At 38.0% G+C, this 11,304-nt stretch overlaps 1 protein-coding gene across 2 annotated transcripts in view; it reads left to right on the forward strand.

The window, feature by feature from the left end:
- The window catches only part of CDK14 (cyclin dependent kinase 14), a 310,018-nt gene that overhangs the window by 74,383 nt on the left and 224,331 nt on the right, over window positions 1-11,304 (forward strand). For both annotated transcript variants that reach the window (XM_057376776.1, XM_057376777.1), the window contains exon 3: window positions 7,866-8,111. In XM_057376776.1, coding sequence (XP_057232759.1) covers window positions 7,866-8,111 — 246 coding nt within the window. The remainder of the gene's footprint in view (window positions 1-7,865; window positions 8,112-11,304) is intronic.

Here is an 11,304-nt window from a genome sequence, read left to right on the forward strand (position 1 = left end):
AAATTCTCCCATCTGGCACTTCAATGACCTTTTTATATTCGCCTTCTTCCATATGACAAAGACAGTTGGCTTAACATCAGCTTYGACTTTGGGAATGAAAATGGCCATTTTGGGCGAGTTGCTTTGAGATGGGCTGTGGGAGGTGTATGAGTAAGTCTGTGATTGGTACAGCAAGGAGCAGACCATATCCCCAGATACCATTTCCAGTCTCTGAGCTCCRTTTTCAGTTGCRTTTTCTAGTCCATAGAAAGTGTTGCTAGCCATTTCTGTATCCAATTAAAGTTAAATAGATATTACCCAAGRATATGAATTACAGCTCTTGGACACAGAGAGAGGCCATCAGGACAGGAAAAGAAATCTCTTATTTTACAACCATTTTTTCCTTKCATCTTCCTTCCTTTCCATCCGAATTTTTTTTCCTGTCTTACTCAAGTTCTCCTTCTGCTGCTTTTAGCTGTGCCCATCAAATGGGGTGGGGTAGGTGATTACAGGCAGGGGTGAGTGTGTTCAAGGACCTCTTTCCTGTATGAGCCTGATTGCACTGGTAGCTCCGCTATGAGCTGCCTGGTGATGTCGTGCAGCATTACATGCTCTACTTCCCCTTTCACAATTTTATTCGCTCCCTTATCTCATCTCTTGTTCTTCATGGATCTTTTCCCGTGTTGTAGAATTCTCACCAACTGAGCTCTCTCCTCAGCCTGCCCATGTATCTGCTTGTGGGTGCAGCAATCATTTGCTGACCCTTTTTTGGGGAGGATGGAGGGTGGTACYAGCTGGCCAAGAGGAAGGAGGCAAGACTTTTGTTTAAAATGAGAAAGAGCCTCCCTACTGCTTTGTTCTGCAGAGAGAATGAATCTGCAGATAGTTGCATTTTTATTTTGAACAAAGCTGCTTATAATACTCCAGAACATTCCCAAACTGTGTTTTATAGCAAATGTCAAATTCCAGGGATGCCAGAATCTGCAGATGACTTGTGTTCTCAATTGCCATGGCACCAAAGCATGATAGAAAATAACATGCTTATAAAAGGTAATGAAAACTTGTATCCAGACAGGATTTTTCCAGTGAAAATTAATGGCAGACTTATGTTCTAAGCAATTCAGCTGTTGAATCAGTAGCCACTTAACTATATATTTTTTTCTTTATACATCTCTCAGCTAAATGCAAGTGCTAAGTCTTATTGTCTGTAATAATGAGATTGTTGCACTACTTCCAGTGGGYTTTGGCTCCACAAATTATAATCTATATCTTCATAACATTTCACTTAAAAAAGCCCAAGTGCTTTRCAAACTTAATTAGCGCTCCCAGTTTCTGCTTGTGATAGGGGAAGGATCACTTCTGTTGTGAACAGAAAAATGGAATTGTGGAGAGGTTGAGTGACYTCCTTACCTCACATCACTCAGTAATTTAAATTCTTTTTTCTTGCTGCATGCTAGATCTTGAGTTTCCCTGTATCTGGTCCTTTCATGCTACATCTCCTGGAATGGTGCAAATGGGGGGAATTCAGATATTTCCTTCAGAATTTTCAGCAGCAGTTTTAGATATTCACTCTGGTATTAACCCAACCAGTCACTTTCCCCCCAGATTTACAAGTGGCAATGACCAATAGAAAATAGCAGACGGTTGGCTTTTTTTTTTGATATTTTATGTAAGTCCATAGCCACTGAATGAACAAAGTAAACATTTGTAGGATGTTAAATGTAGGAATTAAAACCCACATATAATGCATCTGCCTGAAAGATGTGATGAGCTTCAGAGTAGGTGTGTTTTGCACTGCACAATAATTTTAATTTTTTTTTTCTTTTGTGTGGTAGGGTGTCTGGCCTGTTCTGCCAGAATTGGTTGTTCTTTGTTATTGAAGATATCTTTATTCATATGAATAAATTTCACTGACATGGGACAGTCTATATTTTACTAAGTACTAGAACAGGTGATTAATCCCAGGGTCATTCATAACTGTTTTAAAATTCATGAGCTGTAAGACTATAAATTACTTACATGGTTTAACTGATCAGTCTCACTCTTTCAACACTATATGACTTTAAGCAGCAAATGAATTAGTCTAGCAACCTTTAATTCTAAKAATTCTGTTTCTTTGGGACCTCTTAATTTTGTTGACAGTGATGATGTGAAAAAAATCTTGCATTATACTTATTTTCATATATTTAATGGGGCTTCTTATGGAGCAAAATTACTTTTCTTGTGATTTCCGTCTCTTAACTTCAGTCTCTTTATAGGAAAAAAAAAACCTGGCTAAATACTGGCATGATATTTTGAGATGTGATTAGTACCATGATGTTAGGGTGGAGGCTGTAGCCCTGTGGTCCATATTGATGTAATGATGGACCCTCGAGCAGCCTTGGGATATTCTCAAATTGATTGTGAGAYTGGGCAGGAGGAGCAGGGGGGCAAAAGCACTGTTCAAGCTGTATTGTTGTCTGTCATACATTGTCTTCAGATTTTGATCAGCAGCTGAGAAAGTTGCAAAGTATAAACTATGTTGTGCTCTTTTGTGGTTCTAACAYGAGGAGCTCTTTCTTTAAAATTCTGGCTCTTTTTACCTTAAATAAATAAAAACACATAGAGAAACACTAAGATAACTTTAAATACCAAACTGCACTAACTTTTGTGCTGCTGCATTTTATTTTGTTGTACATTGCCAGAATCTGTGATAGCTCAAGTAATTACTGAAATTGGCAAGGAAGATAAATCTTCCTTTTGTGATTTCTTTTAAAAGTAGATGAGAGCTCTTCAGGTAGCTGCAAAGTGGTTGTTTGTGCTGGAGGTTTWAAGTGGCCAAATGTCTCATCATCATGGTTCTTTTTTCTTATGTTTTTAGTTGGGACTGAGTAAGTAACTGTGGACAAATTTTAAAAGTGGGTTTATTTCAGCCATCAGAGTGTGGAGAATATCTATTGCTTGGCAGCAGAATGTGGAACAAGTACAGATCATCTGTACAGATCCCCAAGTACAGATCTGTGTTTGACATTAATGATCCATATGTGAGAAAAGTAATGGTCAGGATGCTCATGGAGAGCTGCTTCTGTTGGACCACACCTGGGCAGACAGGAATCTTCTTCCAAGATCTGGAAATCAGCTCTGGGATCAGGGACTGTCAGCTGTTAATATTGTTGTCTCACTGRGTAGGAATAGTCATTGGTATTTTCCAGATATAGTCTTTTCCCACAAGATACCAAATCCCTGGATAGTTTCTGAGGGCTGGTTTGGAAGTGCTTTTACAAAGAGTAACCTCAAACACAAAAAATGAGTTTCTGTAAGACCACTCTGTTTTCTGTGTGGAAGAGCAAAACTCGTTAAAGGGAGACTGGTACTGGAGTCTTAATTTAGCCTTTTCAGGATTTTCATCTTGGAACAAAAGCAGAGAMTTTGGGGGTGAAAGTTCTGCATGTGAAACTCTCTGGTGTGAATACCATACATATAATTTTTATTGTTTTGTTTACCTTTCTTTCCTTTTAGAATTTTTTTWAATAATGTGCTCCTTATCTCAGSCCCTCTCTTGCCATTTTTGCCAACATCTGTTTTTCATCATGGTTCTTRTAATAATTTAATATTGTAATAATTTATATCTGCTAAGTGTATTAAGTTCATTGGCTTATTTTTAAATCCTGTTTCCKGTAGAGTGAAGGCATTRAATGAAGATCCCATACCTCTGTTCYCCATAATTATGAGGTCTGCTGGCCAAAATATCCCATCTGAAAGATAACTGTGGTTTCATTGCCCTACTTTTAAAAGCCAGATAGTTTTGGAAATAGTTTRTACTTCAGAAAATTAAGCCTTGAATGTAGTTTGTGGTGGGAGAAGCACAAAATCATGGCAGTAGCTCCTGAAGGGGATAGAATKACTTCAAGTGTTGACATACCTCAATGTTTACTTAAATGATGASTTGTTTTCAAGAAATGACAATTAAAACTGCATGATGACTCACACWGTTTGTTAAACAGAGGTTTCTTTAAATGCACAGCATATTCATACTGAAAGTTTCTTCCTCTTAATTGCATTTTATAAAGCCTAATTGTCATCTCATATGACAAAACAGGACACCACTTGTATTGTCTCTATGTAACTTTGAGGGAGGTACTTTTAATAGTTAAGGTGCCATTAAATATCACATCCACGTGTAGCACCAGTTTCTGACTGTGGTGGCATTTACAGCATCTCAGTGAGTTGGCTTCACTGTTTTAAGCACAGCATTACATAGATGGGGAGGGTTAATAAATCATGGGGATGGACTTCCTATATGTAATGGCTTGTTTAGCWTTGTTTTTTTATTCTGGTAACTGTAGGTGAATCAGAGATTCAACAAAATCATGCAGTTTTGAGGCTTCTTTGGAAAAAGAGAGGTAGTTTCCACATATTTCTGGATTTTTGTCTTCATTGAAGTGCACGAGGATTGTTCTGTGTGTAAAAGGATTAGTAAAAGAATAGTGCCCACTGTGAAGAACTGATGACTTATGTAGTTAGAACAAATGAAATTTGGTAAAAAGAAAATTTGGTCTTACAGGTGGCAGAATGTGCTTAGAAGGAAAGTGGCTATCCCAGGGGATCACACAGGAGCATCTAAAAGATTCTGAAAATGAACCATATGTTGTGGTATCAACAAATACTGTGCTTTAACTGGAAAATGATCCTTAACTCTCTTWTGCAAGAAGAAATCTGGAAATGAGGAGGTGTGTTAGGCTTCTCCTGACTGCCAGCAAGGAGCTACTGGGTGGTAGGCATTGGTTTACAAGACTAACACCTTCTGATGCTAAGTATTTGTACATAGCCTTTGAGAGGTAGAAATTTTTAAGYACTAATTATGCAGTAAAAGKGAAAATTATATTTTAAAGGCTAAATTASTGTAAAAAAATTCAAACCCATAATGTTCCTCAAGGTGATGTGGTCAAGCTGGTGAAACCTGTGATCATTTGTATGCATAGGGAAATCTCCAAAATATGGTTTTGCTCAGCGCATTGGCTTTTTTTGCATGGTAACTCACTACAAAATAAGTTGTAGCCTTAGCTGGACACAGGAGTAGCCTGTCAGCACTCTGGCTGACCAGGGGAAAACCTGCTCTGCTGTGGTGGCTTAGCCTTGCTGGTGGAGGAGAACCTGAAATCACCAATGAGTTTATTGTGCCCTTAAGTTGGTTACAGCCCATGCTCAGTGCTGACCTTTTAGACCTGGTCCTTTCAGATTGCACAGAACAGAATTTCAGCATGAAGGACTCAGCCTAACAATGGCAGAATGTAAAACAAATGCTTAAATATTGTTTCTCTTCAGTGTTTTATAGGCAGGGTAGACAGCTTGGAAATGCGTACCCTTCAACAGCAGCAKAAGGTTAACTTTGTTGGCTCCAACAACGCGCTCTGGTCAGCAGCCATTTGGAGAGAATGTTTKATTTCTGCCAGGGAAATATTGATATCGGTGAGAGAGAAGTGATGAATGAAAGCCCTCGTCAGCCCTGGCAGGAGATGTGCAGAGCAGGCAGATGGGCATGGCGAGCAGCCTCTACCTTTGCATTTCTCTGCACTCCTCAGCTGTTCCAAGGGTGGCTGCGGTGTCCAGCCTGTGCATCCACCAGGGTGTTTGATTTCTGTGTGGGGAGCTGTTTGGTGCTCATGATTTTAGTCATTTGCAAGTTGGAAGCTGGCTGTTACAAGATGCTGGTGGAGATTTTTATCCTACTCCAGATTCAGTCAAGTGGCCTGAGGGCTAAAGTGTCTCCCTTCAATGTCYAATTCCAAAATGTTATTGCTTCCAGTCAAGATAATAGTAACAAATGCTTACATGGCCCACATTAGATGTAGACATGGAGATTTTCCAGTGGAAAAAGAAACTGGAAGCAGCATTCGTGGCAYTATTATCTATGGTATTTTTATAGCTTCTAATTCAAAATATTTTAAACTGCTACAGGCGACTTGTTAACCCAAAAAGAAGACAAGTACTGCTTTGGAAACTTTTGTCCACATCTCCTGCCCCTATTTTCTAGGTCATTGGCTTTCAAATGCTGAGAAATACTTACTGATTTATTTGCATCTGTGTTGATTAAGCAGCATGGAGATGCTGCTAAATTAACAGGAATTTCAACTTACATTAATTTAAGGCATCTTTGTTGGTAGCAAGCATTGCAAGAACATGGAGATGGCAGTGGGAAGGATGTAGGTATGTGTCTGTCTGTATGAGTTGTTTTAGGGAAAAGAAACCAATTAGTTTTACAAGAAGACTAATTAMAAATTCTTTGTGCAGCAGCTCTTTATCTTTTTGCTCTGAAGTAACAGACCAAAATTATGAAACTGTCTTAATTTCAGCCCAAAAAAATAATTATAATTTGGAGTGAAGGGGGACTTTTCCTGTTGTCAAGGAAGTTGTAACTTGGTGAAGGTCTGGTCTTGARGAAATCACTTTAGTGAGAAGAAATGCAAACCCTTGTAAAGCCTGGTTTGTGACAGTAGTGATGCCCTTCATTAGAGCTGATGGTCATTTGGCCAGATGGCACAATGCAGGAAACATACTTTAAATTTTTAATGTAGAAAAGAAATCTTTCATCAACTGTTAGAGTGGATCATTAAAAAAAAAAAAAAAAAAAAAAAAGAAAAAAAGCCAAACTTCACAAAGATACAGTATTTCTGTAAACTGAAGTAAATTGGATTTCAAGATACAAAATTCCTTTGGGAAAATGGCAAAGAATAACTTATTGGATAAGTTTTTGGAGATACTTTGGATTCCTGGTTTAATGATTTTTATATTTTTTAATATTAGCTGTTTTAGGATGACAAGTTTTCTAAAAATTAGATTAAATCATAGGTGCTTGAATGGAATATTATGCTTGTTAAACTGGTTTTATGTGAAGAGTTCATTTGACAGCAAATTAACACTGTCTATGCTTAAATACATGCAAATATCATGGAAAAAGTACATTGTATATGACTTTGATTTGCCTTACAATTTAAAGAGCCTTTTGGGTCTGCTTGCATCACAATTCTTAACTTTTCCCTGTAGCCTGAAAGCTGAAAGTATTTCTTTTCTTTCCAAGTCAAGTCTGTTATGGGTGAAAATGGAAGCTGAGGCCTCAAATACAACCCCTCACCAACTGTGCGATTTTAAAAAATGTCATATGTACTGCAGAGTATTGAAATTAAAGCCAGAAGCACACATGACTGGGGTATCTAAAGCTGCTGTTCTGCTCATTTTGCTCTCCTGAACTAACCATGGTGTATTTTGATAGCTCAAGCAGCAAGTGGCAGCCTTTAGAGCTTGGCAGAGCCGTACTTCACAGTAACAAAGAATTGAACTTCTGTGCTTTAGTGTGCCATTAAGCTGCAGTCTCACGTTTCAGTGCCTGGGAATTGATTTACTGATTTGATTTTCTGAGACATATGGTGATAATAATAATAACACTGTATAAGCATTATTTAAAAATACAATAATATACCGGTATTGAATCTTTGGAAAGCCAGCACCAGCCAGTGCACACAAGCTACCATCATTTATTTTAGTTTAGTCTCATCCAATTTTGAGCAAATGAAAATCAATACTGCTTGTGGATATCTGTGGCTAGATTGGAGAGAGAAGTGAAGTGGCATTGTTGCCAAGAACACATTGTACAAGAAAACACAAATGYATGAGTTTATGGATGTTCCTCTTTGGCCTTCATTTTCAGGATCTTTTAGTGCATTGTCCAAAGATGGCTGTGATGTATGTATCCCCTACATAATATGCATGTGTTATTTTCATTTTTAACACAGAAATATGAAGTGAATGCTTATGAAGTTCAGTGCCTTTTTTGATGCTGGCTGGTGCATGGAGTTATATTGATTTTATGCCTTTYAGAGTCAACAAATGATGTTTTTCTTTCTTTTCAGATATGTGTCACAAAGATGTCTACACGGAACTGCCAGGGAATGGATTCAGTGATCAAACCTCTGGATACAATTCCTGAGGATAAAAAAGTTCGGGTTCAGAGGACACAGAGCAGTTTCGATCCATTTGAGAAGCCAACTAATCAAGTGAAGAGGGTTCATTCCGAGAACAACGCYTGCATTAACTTCAAAACTTCATCTGCAGGGAAGGAATCACCTAAAGTCAGGCGACACTCCAGCCCCAGCTCTGTAAGTGCACAGTCCTGGTACCTCTGCATGTGCCAAATGGKGGAGTTAGAGGCACCAGATAAATATTTTCTTCATTAGGAAGGCATTGTTTACTTGGAAACAAACAAAAAAAAAAGGTCATGGCTCCTATTAAATATGTTTTCCATAAATATTTGTAGTGCTATTAATAAAATAGAATCAGAAAATAGAACTCGAGAAAAAAWATGAATTATGAAATCCTTTCAGAGATTAGTTTGGGTGTCTTGCAGGATTTCTAAGCATTTTCCTCTCCTTATCCTGGTATGTCATTACAGCTGCTATAATGTTTATGCAGCAAATTTGGCAGAGGATTGCTTATTTGTGAAGGGGAATTCTTTCCCATGAAGTTTAAGAAACCTCATGAATTGCCTTTTTGATTTTTAGATTTCAGTTTTAGAGAAACAGATCAGATTTGACAGATTTTGTTTACATTTTATAATTCTCTTTTTAAAATCAAGTGGTGAAAATGTCAGAAACTCTGAGAGAGAGAGAGAGAGGGAAGAGTGAAAAACAACAGGGAAGGGTTTGGCAACACATCATAATAGTTTTATTCTCAAGTATTTTGMGAGAAACTAGATAAATAAAATGTCATATCTTTCATGAATAATGCCCAGAACAGATTTCCCCCAAAAGACCTTCAACATKATTGAAAAACTATTTCTGTTATGCTTTGGCAAGAAAAATCCATAATAATGTGACCTTTGAGTTGAAGACTACAGATCTAAGTGGAATGRATGTAACACTTCAAATCTCATTTGGTGTGAAACAATTTAAAAGGTTGATTGCCTCTTCTTTTTTTCTTTTCTTTCTTTCCTTTGTTTTTCTCTATCTTCTGGACATCTTCTGTCCTCCCTACAGAAGTTTGACTGAAGCCTGTCAGACTTTCTAACGAGAAATGACAGAGATTCATTTTCCATAGATGAGCTGTGTTTAACCCATGTGAATTTAGCGGGTAAGATGTCACGCCTCCAGGGGACTGTCCTTTTTAGAAAAGGTTACATTTTAAACTGTAACCATCTGTAGCAAAAACAAATATGCTTTTTCATCATCACTTGGCATTCTATAGCTGCTGCCAAAGATGTCTCTAGTGTGTTCCATTTGAGATCATGACAAGGAGTTCTTATCATAAAACTTTTACAGTCATTAAGGATGGATGAAGCTATTTGCCCTGTGTTTACTTATTTATTTGTGATGCCTGATTATTTTTTTGGCACCACACCTATTAATTTCAATTACTTCTTAAAAAAAATCTTAAGTATGTTGTSGTATTAACTCACTCCTCATCTCTGCTGCTCCTCTTAGAAACTGTTACTAATTTCTGTTAACATTTTTAACATTCTTCTGTTAAAACAGAAGGATTTCAGTTGCTTTGCTTCCAGAATTTTGAAGCAGATGTTTTTGAAACCGTTTTTGGCATCTTGTTCTTTTCCAGAGTGCTGGTACTCTACTGCGTCCATACAATCTCCTATGATCCCAGTATTTTTTTCCATAAAAGACATTAATGCTTCCTCTACTGGTATGCTGCTGGTTGGAGCCCAGCTAAACATATGCTTTTGGTAATCTTCATCTATGCTGACTCACACACATTGGATACAGGAGGTGCRAAGGAATTTCTTGAAATACAATTCTCATTTCTTGACTCCCTGTAATTCTCTCTGATTTTTATAGCTCTGTTTGGTGAACTCAGTTCTTTCTTCTGCTTGGAGGCATTGTTAGTAATTTTTGACTCTTYCTCACAAGGAAGAGCACTTGGAATAGTGACAGTGTTTATGCCAATGGAGAGAAAAGAGCAGTTCACAGTAAAAGTGGTGTTAGCCCTCTACTGATCAGGTCACACCTGGTCCTGCCTGGCAGACTTGAGTTCAGCCATCCTAGGCAGAGATACGATCAAGATGCTTCATTCCCATTCCCAGGACCTGGATACCTTGCTTCAGGCAGTAGATGCCCTGATGCACATTTTACTGAGTGATGCCTGTGTGGTTAGTTGCAGAAATGTATCTGTGGTTTTGAATTTTACTTGAATYAACGAAGGGTTTAAGGTTTCATCCTTTTTTTCTAGCCCTGGTGCTGTCTAGAAAATGCCCTTGCTAGTTGCTCTTCTGATCATTATGTTCTTTTCGTCCATGTCAGCTCCCTTAGTGAGTTCATTCTTGGTTCTCTGGAAATTCTTCTGTTTTAAAAGTTATACCAGGCTTAAGGAACRTTTCAGTTTCTCTAAATGTTCTTGAACATGCTATGTGCTCTGGGTCATACGGGCTACAGTTGGGGAGTTATGCTTCAGTTTTGGCTCTGCTTTCTGTAAGCTTTAAGATATTCTGATAGAGATGTGCTACCTTCAATTTGCCCTTTCTATACTTGATTAGCAGAGGAACTGAATTAGAGATAGGCTTCCATTTAGCCTTTTCCTTTCATCATTTAAAGTCCTCTGTGGCCATCAGGTGTGGAAATGATGTCTTACAGAAGGTACATGGCTGAGGCTTGCAGTCTCCACATCACTCACTGCTTCTGCTCAGGTAAAGTCCACTGTCTCAGAAAAACAACATTTTTCAATATGTGACCTGAAAGACCTTGTTTATAATGTCCTGGGGTGTTAGTTTCTGCTTTGATTAATTTCAGCAGCTTTATCACTTCTCTGACAGGTATCAGTTTCAGTGTTTGGTAAAGATCACAAAATACTCCTCAGGTGGCAGGTTGCCCATTTTGTGCTTTCCATACTTTTGAAATGCTCTACACTTTGTGATGAGAAAAACRAAACACACACAGAGGTTTGGGGAAGCTGGAGCTTCATGATCCTGCCCACAGATTGTCACTTGGAAAATAAATCTCTTGCTTTTGAACATGGAGCAATTTTCTGTAGTTAATGTCACACCTCATTACAACCAGGTAGAATTCCTGCATAGTTAATTAGTGCAGTAGTGTACAGCCAGAATTTAACACCTTTTTATTCTTATACGACAAGCTTCATTTTTGCACTTAGAATCTTTCCACTTTTTCCTTTGAAAAAAATGTCTATGAGAGTGATTTCCAAACTACTTAAGCTGATTCAAATTGCATGTTATTATGGGATGAACTTTCCAGCAGAACAGAATTATTTCTTTATCATATCAGAGTAGTGGATAACTTGAAGGTAGAGAAGCAGGTGTTTGCCTACCTGTGCATCCCCTGCCAGCCACTG

The sequence above is a fragment of the Malurus melanocephalus genome, unplaced genomic scaffold (genome assembly GCF_030028575.1).
Source record: "Malurus melanocephalus ecotype Western Australia unplaced genomic scaffold, MMel_1.1 scaffold_290, whole genome shotgun sequence".
NCBI lineage: Eukaryota > Metazoa > Chordata > Aves > Passeriformes > Maluridae > Malurus > Malurus melanocephalus.